This window comes from Chelmon rostratus, chromosome 12 (genome assembly GCF_017976325.1).
Source record: "Chelmon rostratus isolate fCheRos1 chromosome 12, fCheRos1.pri, whole genome shotgun sequence".
Classification (NCBI taxonomy): domain Eukaryota; kingdom Metazoa; phylum Chordata; class Actinopteri; order Chaetodontiformes; family Chaetodontidae; genus Chelmon; species Chelmon rostratus.
This window is the reverse complement of record NC_055669.1, coordinates 18702061-18719289: the sequence shown is the minus strand read 5'-3', so window position 1 is coordinate 18719289 and position 17229 is coordinate 18702061. Positions and strand designations below refer to the sequence as shown.

Here is a 17229-nt window from a genome sequence, read left to right as displayed (position 1 = left end):
TCGCTGCCAGGGAGGGCACGAGCGAGACAAGGGTTGCCGTGGCGACTGTAACCTAACGTAACGTCCGTTGATTTAAAACCCTATAGGTGCTGCCGTCGTCCCGTTGAACCGACAAGAGACGTTATGTGGCCGCACAGAAATGTTCGTTATTTGTAGTTAAACACGGGCGGCGGGCTAAAATAAGTAGGACTCGCTTACTTTATTGAAAGAAGATGGAGTTCGAGACGACGGAAACAGCTCGCTCGACACCGAGTCGCCATGAGAAAAGTTTGGGGCTCCTCACGATGAAGTTTGTCAGTTTGCTTCAAGAAGCTAAGGATGGCGTCCTTGATTTGAAAGTGGTCAGTAAAACGGCGAGGGCAGGCTGGGTGCTGTGGGTTATTTTGGGATGTATTAATCGGTGTTCTTCAGGGACCCCTTCCAGACGTGAACAAAGGGCTGTCAGTCACAAACGGGGCCGGTCAGGTGCATTGATTTGCCGAACAGGTGGACTAGCTAGCCGCCATTACTCAGACCTCGTTTGTGGGTTCAATAACACCAACTCAAACGGTAAAAAGCAAAACTAATTTGCAGAGGGAATGTCTAACAGTTTGCTGTCAAAGTCTTAATGGCAGTAAACCATCTCATACTGCACGTTAAAAGTGAGGTCATGGGTCCCAAAGACGTTATTTCTCACATTACTGTTCTCCCAACTCGGCACAAAATAAAGTAAACTAACGCTAACCAAACAAAGCGAAAGTCGTAGGCAGGCCCTGTGTTAATTGTAACTTGAGTGTAGGACTACATTCGTTTTATCAAATCAGATTGAAATTCAAGTGCTAATTTTAATCCAGACTCCATTGAAACCTCCGTTAATTAATTGTGGAGGTGGCCAGAAGGGCATTTGGGGATGCATGCAGTATGGCAGGGGATTACAACCAGGCTGACCAAACAGTGATACGGGGTTTTCTGGTTTTGTTCTCAAGTCAAATAATTGAGACCCTTCAGATTTATGTTGTGACCTGCTGGGATGTCCGGACCCTCACGAGAACCAGTAGTATACCTCCATCTGCTTTTTAACTCATCTTAAAGTTAGAGCTGCAACAATTAGTCGATTGACAGGAAATTAATCAGCAGCTGTTTTGATAATTGATTGCTTGGAGTCATTATTTCAGATCTTTTATAGACTAAATAATAACTGAGAAGATGATTGATAGATTTATTGAAAATGAAAACAGTCATTAGTTGCAATATACATGTTCCAGCTGCCATCTCCATGTTCTGTTGTTATGGCTGTCTGGTGTCAGCTACTACTAAGACACATAAATGAAGAGTGAGTGGTGGCATTTGTGAACCCCTTCTGTTCTGATTTGACTTTGTTTGCACTGTCTACCTAGCTGCCCTCAGTGTTTTGACTTTTGGATGTCTCTTTGCCAAACCTGCCTTTAGTGTCTTCCTCAAGTCTACCTTCTTTTCACAGTGATGGGTAGTTTTCCCTCTCTTCTCGCGCGCCAAAGCTGGGTAATGTTTACACAGCAGGCTTCTTAGACCCTTTCCCTCCTCCTTCCTCCTCTGCTATTGTATAACTGTCCTCTTCTGCCAAGGGGTTTTATTTGCTGTTTGTGCAGCTTAATTTGCCAAATCCTTCATTTGTTGGCTTTGTTCGAGTCTCTCTCTTTCACCTTGAGAAGTGTTTGCCACAGAAATTTCCTGTTAATGGTGAAAGTGTCTTGTCAATGGTCCATAATAAGCTGCTACTGAGTAAGACCCCTTATGGAAATGTGTGTCTGAATTAACAGGCTGCTGACAGCTTGGCAGTAAAGCAGAAGAGGAGGATATACGACATCACCAATGTATTGGAAGGAGTGGGGTTGATCGAGAAGAAAAACAAGAACATAATCCAGTGGAGGTTTGAGATTTTTCAGAAAATTTTCTTATTTAAAATCTGTGAAATATCTGATTTCTCACTGTTTTGATTGTCTTCAGTATCTTTCACCTTTTGTTGAATGCTGTCTGTGTAAAAATCTTCAGAGCACTTGTTATGCGGCTGTACATGAAAAACATTCCACCTTAGGCCACAATCAATGAATTAAAAAAATGTCCTTAGCTGCCAAATGTAATTTTAAATTGCCTGTTAACTTGCCAATATGGCCCATATAGAGCAAATACTGACTAGTGATGGCAAAACATTACTAGTATTTGACTTGTGTTCACACCTCACATTATCTCCTCTCATCTGTTATCTCTCCTTGTGTCCAGGGGGGAAAACTCAGGCAGCCAAACTCAGGAGGTGGTGGAGCAGGTGAAAGTTTTGAAGGCCCAAATCTCTGAGCTGGAGGCCCAAGAGAAGGAGCTGGACAACCAGAAGGCATGGCTAGAGGAGGACATCAAACACCTTAGCCACAATCCCATCAGCAGCACATATCCTTTAACGTCATTGCCATTAAATGTAGATATTTTGCCTGAACTTATTTTTTGTCCAATTCAGTGTCAGTGTTTTTCTGCATCTCTCTTCTTCATTCATCTTTGTCCGTAATATTGATTGAACATGCTGCACACATTTTGCATTAACTTGTCATTCTTAGGCAAGTTAAAGCTGTACGCACTCCAATACAGACAAAAAGCAGCTGAACATATTAAATGAAATGTCACTTTGTATGTTTTTTATTCTTGATTCTTTATGACTCTCTCTACAGTTTGTAATTCTAGTCCTCTTGGGGCCCCATTTATTCACTTCAGAGGAAATAAAATCCTGCTAGATTCTTGTTTGCATATTGAGCAGAGACAATGCTATAAAGGGAGGATTGTAAATATAATGGCCGTTGTCAGTCTCCTGTGAAATCGCAGCCATGCTAATCCTGCATTGCACAATGCCCATAGTCTTGTTTTTCCAGTTTATTTTCTCCATTTTCTTCTCATAAGTAATCCTGTTCCTGTTTCCTTAACACCACCTGCCTACTTATAGATTTGTGACACATGAAGACATTTGCAATGCCTTCAGTGGAGACACTCTTCTTGCTGTAGTGGCTCCTGCTGGGACGCAGCTGGAGGTACCGCTACCTGAAATGGTTGGTGTCATAAGCTTTCTTTTTATTTGGATACATGGAATTTTGTTCTGTGTTAATGATAATATCTCCTTTTTTAAACTGCTAAATCCTCCATTATGTTCACCAGCCAGTCTCGAATTTATTCTGTGTCATTTGGTGCTGAGCAGGTAATGTATCGTGGGTTTTTAGAACTTTTTTGCTGGAAACAACTGTCTGCTGTGGCTGGAAATTCTTCTAGGATTGTGGAAAAGTGAACCAAAACACCAAAGCTGCAGGTCGTAAAACCATTATATGAGCTGAATGGTGCTAAAAAAAACTCTGTAGAACTGAGGGAAGCTGGGTTTGTGACCCCTTTTACATATAAATAGTCATGTGATCCATTGTGTATATACAAATATTGATTATAGCTGCTGTAATGATAATAAACGTATCTCCACACTACTGCTCATTAGGGCCAGAGTGGTCAGAAGAAGTACCAGGTGAACCTACGCAGCCACTTGGCTCCCATCCAGGTCATGCTTATCAACAGGGACACAGACTCCACAATACCTGTGGTGTTCTCTGTGCCACCCACTGACGACATCTGTCCAATGCCAACTCCACCCAACACCCCCGCCAGCCTGCAGAGGTTCCCTCTCTCAACATCTGTGTACTCCACCTCCAACACTACCTCCTCCTACTGCAGTCAGGACTCTTTCTGCTCAGACCAGCAGGTGGTGCTGCCAGGACATGATGGCCTACTGACGCCATCATCCACCCCTCCTGAGGTACAGATGGGTAAGGACAAGAACTTTTTAGATTTAAGTTCCTCCAGAAAATCACATACAATTGCTACTGAAATTTAATGGCTTCTTTTAGGCTGCAATTAACAAAATTTATATGACTAAAGCTTGATTTTACACTGCAATCCAACATAATAGAAGATAAAAGTAATAAAGCCAGCCGCAGTGTCAGTAAGCTTTACAGTAATCCCAAAGCACTGCCACACTGGGGCACTTTTTACTCCTATTACTATTATTCCAATTTACTCCTTTGTTGTGGCCAAAAGATGGAGGGACAGGAATTATTGTGGGCAGGCTTGAAAACATAACCTGTGGGAGCTAGATTGACTATCAGGCTAACAGCAACAGTCCACAAAGTTGTAAATTATACTAAAAAAAAAATGTTTGCCAGCAATAAGGGTAGACTCAATATAAGAAACACCTGCCAGTATAAAGCAGTTTAATACACGCCACACGCCACAAACTGCAGCCTCCAAAGTGACCATGAAGTTCAATGAAAACACCATTCAACAAAAGCTGAACATTATAATCAAATAGGATTTATTGTAGTGATGTTGTATTAGACTGCATTAGTGTTAGAACTGGTGTGGCTAATAAATTGGCCACTGAGTTCACAGATTTCTTTAAAATTTTTTGTATGTGTGTCGTAATACAATTACAATCAAAGGCATTTTTTTGAACATTCAGAAACACATCATGCTCAAGCACTGAAAGTATTGCATTGCTGAGCTGTTAGGAAATCAAAATCCTGAACAAAAGCAGTAAGAAAATACTGACATTATGAAAGAAATTATACAAATATTGGTCAACATGTCCTGACATGCAAGGACTGGCAACATTTTAAAAAAGTCACTGCTTGCATCAATGTAATACCATGTGTTCATAGCGTGTCTCATTTCCACAGTGTAGTTAAAATGAACCACATCCAATGGTTGTCTCGACTGTAAGAAAAACATCTAAAATGTTATGTTGTAGAAAATGGTCAGTTGTAAGACAGTGGCTAAAACATGCAAAAGCACAAGTGTGCCCATGTCACTGACTATTTTATTTTACAATTAGTTTTATTTTTGAAGAGCTAAGTGAGCCAATTGCAGGACAGCCAGAATTTGAAACATTACTGGCTGTGATTTGATCTCAGTATTTTTGCGACAGTAGATTTTAATTGTAGGCATTTGTGGATAGAAGTTTGATTGACCACAAAACATCTTATCCACTTGCATAGACAGTGAAGTTAACAGGCAGATTTGCAGCACTGTAATAGATGATGTGGAAGAGACATCTTTTCTTTATCTCGCGTGACACCCTGCATTGCCCAATTTTGCCACTTAGACAGCAAGACATATATTTGCATCCGTTCCCACATCATGTCATGGGAACAAAGTAAACTGACAATTCTCCATTTTCCTGTGTAGGAGGCTTCCAGTATGTGTTAAAGACCAGCAACTTCCTTATCTGACTCTGTTTATAGGAAAGGGGTAACTCACTGTTGTCATGAGAGTGTAAGAATAGATTAAACTGGGTAATATGCTTTCACATTGTAAAAATGAAACCCAGTCAGACCTTCCTTCCAGAAAAAATGAGGAATTAACACCTACACAGTAGATATATCTACTTTCTTACAACACAACCTAGGTCTAGAGATGCTGGTCCGACATTTTTTTCAGACAGAGCCAGACAAAAATAGCAGTTTTGATTTACAGGAGGTTATGTGTTGGACGGTTTCTTGGCCAGGCGCATTGACGTCATCACCACATCACATAATGCTAAGCTTTTGTGACCAGCTGCTGACTGTATTTACCCGACTGCAGTATCAAGTTTCTCATCTAACTCTTAGCAAGAACTTAAATAAGCACATTTCCTGCACTTGCTGTTCATGGGAAGTCTGTGAGTGCAGAGGGTTGTCCAAATCCATAAGAGTCCTCAAGTGGACTTCTGGGGACTTCCAGAGAATCTGCTTGGGGTGCAGACTTCACCAGACTTTCTTTGGAAAATTACAAATAGTCAGATAGTGATACAGCTGTCATAATATTAAATAATAATCATATGCACCATATTCATTTTTTATAATACATTTACGTTTTAATTTTGTTTCTATGAGTTTGATATAATAAGGTCTTACATGGAACATACAGAATGTGGATAGGCTGAATAACTTGGGTCTGTTATGTTCAGCAAAACTAGACGGGCAAAGGTTGGTTTTTTCCACATATCATGCATTATTAGTTGCTAGTATACTGTCAGGAACCGTCCAGAGAAAAAACACTTTGAATTAAGTTAGGGGATCGGGAATTTCAATTCATCTCCATGGAAACACTTGAGGTCTCAAGTCCCATCTCACAGTGCTGCCCAGTACTTGTGTCACGGTACAGTAGGTATGAGAAAAGACAGCAAGGCTCAGTGTGCAGGTCCAGAGGCTGCACATTTGGATTCAGCCCTCCTTTTAAGAGCTTTGCTGTGTTCATTATAACACAGCTGATAGTTGAAGTTGTCTCTCTCCCGCTGCTTCACATCCTCTTATAATCCCAGGTCCAGATAATCACACCCTGTATTGTTGCCAGTTTAATTTCTGAAAGGGGCCTCACTATATAGTTGCTAAGTACTGTTGTTGCACCTCCCACACTCTGCAGAGTGTCACAGTCAGGAAGCAGCAGTGGTGGAGCAGCAGCAGATGGACCTGGTGGGCTCAGAGTTCCAGTCTGTACTGGACGTGAACAGCCTGCTGAAGCTCAGTGCTGCTGGAGACCAGATGAGGGATGACAGGGAGGGTAAGGAACAGGGATGTGAACAGAGTTGCACTGAACAGTTTATTCTGTAATTGTATCCAGCAGTGAAGCTTGGGGGCAGTTTAATGTTTGCTTCACATTCGTTTCAGCTATGGTGAGAGCTGAAACGAATGTGAATACAATATACAATTACAGTTTATTCTGTAATTGTATCCAGCCGTGAAGCTTGGGGGCAGTTTAATGTTTGCTCCACATTCGTTTCAGCTATGGTTCTGTAAAGGTTTTAAGATCTAAGCATGCATTTATTCAGAGTTTTGACCCCAAGCTTTAGTAGTTGGACTGATGAGAAAAAGTGGCTGAATAATATACTGGTATTTTGACATGCTTTTTATTCAGCTTTGGTTGTTGTGAAATGATGCTATATGGTATATAGCAGTTTATGGTTCACTATACTGTTAAATAGAAACATGTTGTTTTCAATTCTCTAGAAGGAGCTGTTGACCTGATTGATGAACTAATGTCTACTGACGGTAAGCTTCTCAAAACCTGGCATAACATTATACCTGAGATACTGCATCCACAAGTATTTGCAATTACAGTATGTTTGAAGATATTCTAAGAGTGAACAGCCCTGCTCGCAGCTTTATGATGTTGTTCTTTGGCAAAGTGGTGTTTTGAGCTCAATGGTATCAATGTCAGCATGCTAACATGTTAACTTGACATGTTTAACAGGTATGATATTTAGCACATTCAACATGTTAGTTTAGTTTGTTAGCATGCTAACATTTGCTGATTAGCACTAAACACAAAGTACAGCTGAGGCTGATGGAAATGTCATTTGTTTTGCAGTATGCACAAAGTCTGTAGTCTGTAGCCTTCATCTTATCTTCAGTGTCTGACAATCATGAAGTGCTCCGACAGTATTTTATGATCATCCATTTAAAAGAGGATGAGATATTTCACAGGATAAGTGGGAGCTTTGATCTGCTGGTGGAACTAGAAAAGTCAGAGAATCACTAAAGTCAGGAGGACCCATCCTCTGAACACCATGGAAATCTGTACCAGTTTTTATGACAATCAATTTGGTAGTTTTTGAAATATTTCAAGTCTGGACCAGAATACGCAGTTGACCCGACTGATGTTGCTGTCCTTAGAGCTATGTCGCCACCTAGACTGTCTACCTGTCTTTGTCTTATGTTTTACAGTGTTATTTCTCATTCATGCTCCTCTCTCCTCACGCAGGTATCGACTACAGCTTCAACCTGGACGACAACGAGGGAGTTTGTGACCTGTTTGATGTGCGGATCCTCAATTACTGATGGCTAACAGCGCCTCTGCTGTAGCATATACAATCTTGGGAAGCACTCTCTACTTTTCTAAAGACGCTACAAAGATACCTTTTCCTATTTTACTTATAATTGCACAGATGATACTTAAACATGCCATTGTCATGCCATAAAACCCTTTCCACACATTAGACTTCACTGCTGTCTGCCAGACAACTTCAGTTTATTATGCTGACCTTTTGTCCTCAGCCAACGCAAAACAAAGTGCCTGAATTCATTTACACAAAGATATTTATGTTGCCATGAGTCATGTTTCCATTGGGTTTTCAGTGGTTTACTAAATAAGATATACTGAGTAAATATCTACAGCATTGCAAGAAATGAGGTGCCTGAGTGAGTCGAAGTAAGCCAGGAAAAGTCCTTCAGCCTCCTCCTGCACTTTTGCTTGAACGTATTTTTCCACATCCAGTGGAAAGTCTTGGTCATGAAGAAAGCTTTCTTTATGAACCATTGCGATTGTGACAGTGTTTTGCTGTAGTTGATATCACAGTAACAATTCAGTATTGGCTCCTTTCTAACATAAGATACAGGGTTGATGATCTAGTTCAGGGTATGTAAGTAACTCTTTACATGGAAAGCTATTGTATAAAAACCTAACCAGTTCCATAGTTATGGTTCAGAGAGTAGCATACTGTATTTAATGAGTGAATGTTTTGGTTGTGTTTTTTTAACCTTGTTCAAATGCCAGAAAGTTTTCTTTTCTAAATGATCGAGACACTGCCATTTTAGGCCTCTTGAGTTTTTGTTTTTTTTAAAAAAGTCTTATAATTACAGCTATATTTGAAAAATTGATATTTTTTACTTAATTTAAGAAAAATCATTCTTGGTTCAAGTTTGTTGAAACTGAAGCTGAAGCTGGTTGACTGCCTTAATTGTAATTCGTAAAAAACGAATTTGCCATATTTCTAATCAGAAATATCAGATGTTGAGTGCCTTAAGTGGCATATATGTATATTTATAGTTTTCTTTGATTACAAGTGGCCATGTTTTTGTTACATTTTGTTGTTTATTTGCACATATTCTTTTTCAATAAATGGATTTAATCTAGACAAATGTCTTCTGACATGTAATGATCCTAGTTTAATTTGAAAATATAAAATGAGAGAAGCAAAGCAATCACGATTTACGTCAACATGTACTCAACATTTGTCATGGAAGATTTGTTTGTATCAGGGTTATCTTCATCGACACAGAAGGCTCTATTAATCCCACATTATCTAACAGTGTTATCAGCAGGTTGAAACACTTTTTGGCTGAGGAAAATGTTTTCCTCTTTTCTCAGATGGCAATCCTCAAATGGTTTCCACATGAGACATTACACATGCCAGAGCATGACCTGCATTATCACTTGATTAACCACTGGATCTATACCAGATGGGATACAGGAACACTTGAAAAACAGTCAAACCAAGATATTTTTTTTCAAATTTATTAGAAACCTCTCAAATTCTTACAGGCAGTGGACACTCCAATGTATTTACAATTTGTCTGAGGGATTGACAAACCACAGCAAACACATGCCTAACAGGAAAAAAACAGCAGAAATGTCAAATATTTAAACCATAGTGCGGTGTTTATGTCTAAGTTGCAATTGGAGACGATGTCTTTATTTGGCAAACCCTCTGTGTCAGTGGCCCCTGAACTTCATCCACCAAATCTTGCAATGAATTTGCTTCATTCTTCACTGACAAGCCATCAGTTCCGCCATTTAAGATAGAGGGTCTGTAGTGTTTCCACTAAAAACAAATTCAGAAATAACAGAGTTCGATCCTATCAGCTATAAAACCCTGGAAGCAATTGTGCAACATCTGAAATCCTCCCCCGCCTTGATATTCTAACTGCAGACTTTTTCTGAGGTGTTTTTAACTGAATGGCAAATCTTGAGCACTTCTCTACTCTCAGGCTGTTTCCCACAGGCCCTGAAAACTGCAGTTGTGAAGCCACTCTTATAGACAGATACCCTTTATTTAACCAGGAAAGGTTAAAATCTCTTTTTAAGAGGGACCTGGCCAAGAGGGCAACAGAAAAAATGCTACAATAAACACAAACAATACCAACAGACAACACTATTACACACAAATGAGTGAACACAATATCTCCTTGAAGTGCAATACAAGATCAAGGCCAAAAAAAAAGTTCTGCATAAACAGGTACAGCTTTTAATGTGATTTCAGTGAAAATTGAAAAAGAGAAATATCTTACCATAAATGCCAGGGAATGCCTTTCTGTCTTATGAAACTTTAAATTGTTATTGTAAAGTAACTATAAATAAAGTTGCCTTTTGAACTAGGTGATACAACCAGTGTGCAAAGGGCAAGCAATAACACTGACTTGTGTTTATCCAAATAGTTCCAGACTAGGGTGTGCCATTACTGGACCTTAGTGCATGACTAAGCGGATGTGGGCCACCCTCCTTCTCTGTGCAGCTACACATGTTGAAGCAAACACTGTTTTCTAAGTCATCATGCTCGGTAAAGTCAGTGTTAAACACAATCTGTAACGATAAGATGTGAAACTATCCCAAGAATGACGCTGTTTTCATCAACACCTCATAAAAATGTTACTTACAGTTGTTTTGCATCCCGTCTGCTCAGAGATGAACTGTAAATTACGTGTGCAGTAAATGTGTCTCAGATGTTTTGAGGAATTCAGGAAACAACAACGCTCTGGCTTTTCCTCATGAAAGAGACTTAAATCCCACTGGATGCAGAAATGGCACAAGACTCTGCAAGCAACACCACCAGTACGAGAAAAAAAAATAGTCTGGCAACCTGGTTTGACGTGTGGTAACTTTTAATTTTCAGGAAATAAAGGTTATTCTGAGTTGAGACATAAAACACATGATCAGACAGTACATACCTCAGCTGGAACAACATTAGAGATCCAAAATCGAGCTTCCTCACTTCATATTGGTGGTGCAGGCATGTGCAGCACATCTGGTTAATAGCAGATGTGCTGCACATTCTTGCAGGTGTGTAACATGAAGTGGATCAGCAGTATCTATATATAGGTTCATAGCAGTTTAAACAAGTATTATTTCACACAAGCAGTTACAAGTAAAGAGCTCCTTCATAGCTTCACAAATAGATCTTGATTTTCTTCTTTTATTTCACTGTGTATGAGTAATGAAGATTATCAAGTTCAAGCATTACTCTTCCTTGTACTTTGTACCGTGTGGGCAGCTGGAAAAGTATCAAATGTCTCTTGCGAAATCCTGGAGGAGTATCTGTCACCTAATAGATCTGGATAAACAAAACCACTGTATTTAAGCCTGTGAGCTGTCCTGCAAAGGGTGTTTTAGATGCTAAAGAGCATTTATTATTGGCTTTTCTGGACCAAAACTGAGAAAACAGCCAAATTCATCACGTCGGTCCATCTCTTTGGTCCAAACTGAAATATTTAACTATTGGACAGATTACCATGAAATCTGTTTCAGATAATCATGTCTCCCACAGGATGAATTGTAAGTTGGTGATCCTCTGACTTTTCATCAAGTCAATTTGTCCAACACTTTGGTTTATGACCAAAGGCCTGCAAATCTAATGACATTCAGCCTCAGCTGCCGTCGTTAACACTGCACCTGCAACACATCAGCACGTTAACACCGCCAGTGTGAGCATGCTAACGTGCTTTGAGCATTTAGCTCCCAGTACTGCAGCTGCCCACGGTCTCACAGACCGGTCAGCATGGCTGTACACTCTTAGACTTGTTTCCTTTCAAGTTCAAAGTTCACTGTCTACAGTGTCTGCAGTTAAAATGAAACATTACTTCCTCTGGCCCAGCGTATAAAAACTGACAAAACACTGAGCAAAACAAATGAATCTTTTCATTCATCTCTCACTTGACAGAAAAAGCAACGTTCCCTGTTGCTTCAATATACAGGCAGAGACACATAAACAAGTATATTGTGCTTAAACTAATAATAATAAACTGGAGGAGGAAAAGACTTGAGAATAATTGATATAGATGGAACTGAGGGAACATTTTAGTTTTTTCCACACATGGTTGAACTGCTGCTGCTCTCTCAAAAACAGTTTTGTATCTGCTCTTCTATTCTACCAAATGCGTGATTGTGACACACAGAGACTTCTTCCGACTACGGCGCACTAGTGTCAGCTCATATGGAGAATGTGTTTGTCTCTTGGGAAGAACTGTGGGAGTTAAATGACATGTCCATCCCTTCCTCCTCTGTCGGATTTTCCCTCCTTCTCCTCCTCCTCCTCCTCCTCTCGCCAAACTTCTTGGCCACTTTCATCATGTGCTGCCTGAAGGTAGAGCCCATGAAGGCGTAGAGGATCGGGTTGAGGCAGCAGTGAGTGAGGGCCAGGGTCTCACTCACCTGAGCCACCTGGTCCAGCACTTTACTCGTCCCGCAGTGGGTCACTAAGGTGTAGACCAAGTCCATCGCTCGATAGACCTTCAGCACGTTGTAAGGCAGCTGAGTGACCACAAACACCCCGACTACTATCAGAAGAACTCGTATGGCCTTCCACTTCTTGCCTCTGTTCTCAGCAGGGAGGCCCTTTAATGCCCGGCCCACGCTCCAGTAACAGATCACCATAACCAGGAGAGGAAGCAGGAATCCCAGCAGCACTTCTGCCATCTCCAGGGCAGCTTTCCCCCCTCCACCCAATGATGGAGGGTAGATAGTCAGACAGGCGTTCCTGTTAGACACCCATCTCACCTCTGAGAGTACTAGATCAGGAAGACCCAGGACGAAAGCCGTCGCCCAAACGACTGAACACACCTTCCAGCAGTGTCTCCTTGTGAATATCCTCTGCAGCCGCCCTCGTTGGTCTTCACCTTGCCCCCTGGCCAACGCGAAGTAACGATCCAGGCTGATGCAGGCCAGCAGCAGCATGCAGCAGGTGAAGTTGACCGTGTAGCAGGCCGACACGATCTTGCAGAGCAGCCGCCCCAGCTCCCAGCCCCTCGCCACGTCAGCGGCCCAGAAAGGCAGCGTGAAGAGCAGGAGCAGGTCGGATACAGCCAGGTGGGTCAGGAAGGTGTCCGTCATGGTCTTGAGGCGTTTGTGGTAGGCGTAGACGGCCACGACTAAGGCGTTTCCCGCCAGGCCCACCACCAGACACGCAGTATACATGATAGGCAGGAAGAGGGCTGCGAAGGAACGGACGTCACTCTTCTCGCAGAGGGTGGGGTAGTCATCGTAACTGAAGTTGAAGCTGATGTTTTCATGGTAGTAATATTCGTCTTCCTCTGGGACGTCCATGATCATCAGATAAAACTGTGAGGGAGGACATGTTGAATTACCTTTAAACATTCACAGCCCTGCTTGTGCATCAGCGTACAGAGTGTTGGAAAGTAACTAAGTGTTTTTACTTATTTAAAGAAGTGACATCATGACTATATGATGGGAGAGGTTAGGAAATCACCCTAAATCACATTTGATTGGATACAATCCTCCCTGAGCTGAAGAGGTGTCGTCAAAACTACTTTTACAGGTAAAGAAAGTAGTGTTTTTTTCACAAAGAAAAAATTGAACAATGACTGTAACACAACAACACAGAGCTCGAACTTCACTGTCCTTAATTAAACTTTAAAAATTCAGCTTGAGCCGCAGTGTGTACACACTTCGAGCTGACTTCCTGAGAAAATATCTTAAATCAAAGAGGGATGCACATAAAAAAAAAAATCAAATGTGATGATTTTGTGTAATGACTCCAGTAAAGCCACAAGCAGCTGTTGAGCCAGTGTCTGGATTTTATATTCTCACTGCAATAAAGCTGCCAGAAATGAGCTGTCTTTGTTTTACAGCTCAACTGCGACTCAAACTGGCCCCCAAAAATGAAAAGACTGCACGCGGTGACGAACTAAACCTCTAGTGGGGAAGAATAATCTAAAGAATAAACACTGAAGTCTGCAAATTATGTTGTGATTTATGCCGCGATAACATCAATGTCAGCATCCCTCAGACATCGTGTCCTGACCTGAACTGAGACAAATACTGTGACTTCCTTCAGCAGCGTGATGAGCACAAAGGGCAGAGGAGGAGAGTGCAGACTGTATAAACTATCGAATGTCCCTGGAGATCCCCCCGCTGAGATTTCTCCTCCGCATAAATTAACTTAGTTTTGCAGAGAAGTGATGACACCTCCCCACACAGAATCACTGATTGTTAAAGCACTTCAGGTGCTTTTTAAATGACTGCCCTGGTGGAATGTAACTCAGTGCATTTACTCAGGTACTACACTTGAAGGCAATTTTGAGGTATTTACTTTAGAGTATTTCCTCTTTATACTTCTACTCCATTACACCTCAGAGGGAAATACTGCATTACATTTATCTGGCAGAGTTACTGGTTACCTTTAGAGTGTCACCTAACCACCAGATTAAAGATTGTACGTACAAATATATAAACAGTGTATAATTGTGCAAAATGTACAAAAAGTATTTAAAGCACAAGTACTAATAACTCAGATATTGTCCCGTTAGTGTTAAACAGCACAAATACACATTGTATTAAAGGATTAATTACATGATGCATTAATGTGTAATTAGCATTTTACTCATGCAGTTGATGAAGGTGGAGCTAACTGAACCTTTTTCACAGGGTAGTTGGTTGCGTAGTTTCAACTATAACTGCGACATATTTAAAGATAACTACGAAAGAATAAGAAGTTAAATCAGCAGCAACAGTTTTCTTGTCCTCGTGTTGTTGTCGTGTGTATTCCCTGTTACAGAGTTCATTTCTCCGTCTTCTCCTGAACGTCTCACTCGGCTGCTCAGAAGGTCAAACTTCAACTTCTAATAATGCAAGAAGTGACCGATAGTTTGAAAAAACACAGTATAGATTAAATTAAATAAAGTTCCCCAATTGTTCCCTCATTCCTGACTGCACATGTGAACCCACATGTACGTGTACGTCTACAGTTAAAAATGTCAGCTGTAACGTTTCAGATAAAAGGTTAATATGAGGTAAACAGGTAAAACTGTCTGACAGGTACTCACGATGTTTTATTCACCGATCTGTCCCGTCTATCGGCGCCATGGAGCCTCCTCAGAGTCTGTTTGCCTTCAGGCTGCTTTCTCCCCGCACAGGAGGAGGTTCGTTTGATTTCACACCCGCGCAGCACGAACGGGTGGGACGTTACAAAAGAAGCAGCTTTATGACGGTTCTGTACTCGACGGGGGGATGAACATCACTGCAGAAAAGTCTAAAATGAGCGATACTAAAGTTTACGAGAGAGAAAAGTGCGAGAGAGCGTCGAAATCACGGATAAACTGAATGAATGTGCCACCAGATCTCCTCCCTCTGATTTTAATATGCCAAACCCAAACGTGACCTTTTACCGAGAGGTCATTCTGACTCTGCAGGGATGAGGGCAGGTACCAAGAAGCAGTACCTAGATACAGTACTTTAGTAAAAGTATATACCACCTGACATAATGAAGAAAGTACAATTATGTAAAATTTTGAGATACTTGTGCTTCACTTGATTATTTCCATTTTTTAAACTTCCCACTCTACATCACCACAGTCCAGAGGCAAATAATCCGCTTTTTACTCCACTATCAGCCTACTTTGCAGGTAGCTGATTATATAGAACTATAATCAGCTACCAAACTAGGCTGTATAATTATAGATAAAGATTAGATTTTTTTGGGGTGAAATTCACTCTACAGTATACAGATATAAAGAATAATCTCCATCTTTACCAGCTGTAATTACTGATGAACATATTAATGCATCAGTAGTTATGATTCAGTACTACAATAAAAGTTCTGAAATGGGCAGTTCTGCATAATGAGTACTTTTAATTTTGATGCTACATGTTTACTAGTAAGCACGATTTTGAATGCAGGACTTATTTTTACGCTTAGTTATTTATTTGTTTGTAAAGGTTTGTCTTTTCTGCCTGGAGTTGTGTCTGCAGGTGTTCCTTTTAGGCTGCAGACAATAAGATCTTCAACAGTCTGCGCAGATCTTGCTGTAGCACTGCTAGTTAAGTTCATTTCTTTGAAGCTTTGTAGTAACTGAAGGTTACAGCTGACAGATTTCGTATCTTATGCATCAGCTGTAGCTAACAGACAGGCTGTAAAAATACTCACCAGATGTAGCTGAAGTATTTTCCTTTCCTTTCCTTCTATTTTTGTTTAATTTTTAATCTATTGGTAATACTAGATTAACTAATGTTCCAAAAATCAGCTGACTACAGGATTGTGGTAGCTGCAGGATTTGACTCACGTCTGCAATGTGAATACAGCCAGTAATCAGTTCAGGAACCAGTCTTACCGTCAGTCACTGTTTCTCTGAACAGAGAGCCGGGTGTCAGTCCAGTTTGAAATCCAGCTGAGTCTTGTTGCTCCACACATTATAACCACATGTCTGAGAAGGATGAGTCAGAGAGAGAGAGAGAGAGAGAGAGAGAGAGAGAGAGAGAGGTCAAGTGACAGGAGACAGAAACCAAGTCACAACCAAACCCTTTATTTAAGGTGTTCATTGAGGAAACCTTTTTTTTTAAAACAAAACAAAACATGCACAAACATGTTAACGCTCAGACAAAAGCAGATACAGTTCAACCTGCACTTTAGCAAACTTTAATGACAGAAGACATTTAGCTTGGCATTGAAAACAGAACTCACTGTAAGTATGCAGACCTGCAAAATATTGTATCTTAATATCATAGTCAATATTAAAGGAGCAAGTGCGACTAAGAGGTCTGCGATGTCTTTACTGTTTTGATTTAATATCCACATTCATTTTTATAGCTGCAGCTGAAACTACAAGGCATGTGGAAAACTACCTTTCGGTTTTAATCTGTCAATATTTGGCAAGTTGTCTCTTTTTCTTTTTTCTTTTTAAATTGCTTCCCTCTTCTGTGTTCACTCCCCAGTGACGGCTCTGATCGGCCGAGAAAATCACATACACATGCAGACAAAAGTCACCAGCTGCATGACTTTCATTAGCATCTTCTTTGGTTGCCAACGTGCAGAAGTGATCACAGTCACAGTTTGAGTTCAGCTCAGGTCATTCAAAGGTCAGCTTTAGCTCATTATTTTGCTCATAGCCCGATAAAAGGACACAAAAGTGATTAACAAAGTTTTTTTCTGTGGGTGCTGGATGGTTTAAACCCTGTTTTTACATACAGCACCATTAAAGAAAGCTTCATGAAACCCGAGGGCAAAGATTAACAGCTAGCATGCTAGCTAGCTGGGAACATGCTAGGCTAGTCAATCACAGTTAGACACCAAAGCTCTGAAGTCTGTGAAGTGCATTTTTTTAAAACATTGAAATTTCATCATAATTGGGTATGTATAGTGACACATTTTATCTGTCTTCATATTTCTGAAGTGCATTGCATTGTGGGATTGTTAGCTGAAAGTAGTTTTTG

The 17229-nt window shown here is 40.7% G+C and overlaps 2 protein-coding genes across 5 annotated transcripts; one reads left to right on the top strand and one right to left on the bottom strand.

The window, feature by feature from the left end:
- The first annotated feature begins 51 nt into the window (after positions 1–51).
- Positions 52–8924, top strand: e2f5 (E2F transcription factor 5). 2 transcript variants are annotated; one of them, XM_041948848.1, is made up of 8 exons: positions 52–341; positions 1779–1888; positions 2239–2400; positions 2939–3047; positions 3479–3803; positions 6436–6573; positions 7020–7061; positions 7774–8924. In XM_041948848.1, the coding sequence occupies exons 1-8, from the start codon at positions 213–215 to the stop codon at positions 7848–7850; spliced, it is 1092 nt and encodes a 363-aa protein (XP_041804782.1). In that variant the 5' UTR covers positions 52–212; the 3' UTR covers positions 7851–8924. The 2 variants fall into 2 exon arrangements, with proteins under 2 accessions (XP_041804782.1, XP_041804783.1); XM_041948849.1 differs by lacking the exon at positions 6436–6573.
- A 377-nt stretch (positions 8925–9301) lies between these two features.
- Positions 9302–16176, bottom strand: ackr4a (atypical chemokine receptor 4a). 3 transcript variants are annotated; one of them, XM_041949969.1, is made up of 2 exons: positions 16131–16176; positions 9302–13122 (listed from the first exon to the last, which is right to left on the bottom strand). In XM_041949969.1, exon 2 carries the CDS (start codon positions 13111–13113, stop codon positions 11995–11997), a length of 1119 nt encoding a protein of 372 aa, XP_041805903.1. In that variant the 5' UTR covers positions 13114–13122; positions 16131–16176; the 3' UTR covers positions 9302–11994. The 3 variants fall into 3 exon arrangements, with proteins under 3 accessions (XP_041805903.1, XP_041805904.1, XP_041805902.1); XM_041949970.1 differs by lacking the exon at positions 16131–16176 and adding an exon at positions 15947–15970; XM_041949968.1 differs by lacking the exon at positions 16131–16176 and adding an exon at positions 14847–15147.
- Positions 16177–17229: the final 1053 nt, after the last annotated feature.

Excerpts from the sequence above, each read along its gene's own strand:
- e2f5 (XM_041948848.1), top strand. The coding sequence starts at position 213 with ATGGAGTTCGAGACGACGGAAACAGCTCGCTCGACACCGAGTCGCCAT. Across the intron at positions 3,804-6,435 it reads CCCTCCTGAGGTACAGATGG|AGTGTCACAGTCAGGAAGCA; the intron begins GTAAGGACAAGA and ends CACACTCTGCAG. Across the intron at positions 6,574-7,019 it reads GATGAGGGATGACAGGGAGG|AAGGAGCTGTTGACCTGATT; the intron begins GTAAGGAACAGG and ends TCAATTCTCTAG.
- ackr4a (XM_041949969.1), bottom strand. The coding sequence starts at position 13,113 with ATGATCATGGACGTCCCAGAGGAAGACGAATATTACTACCATGAAAAC.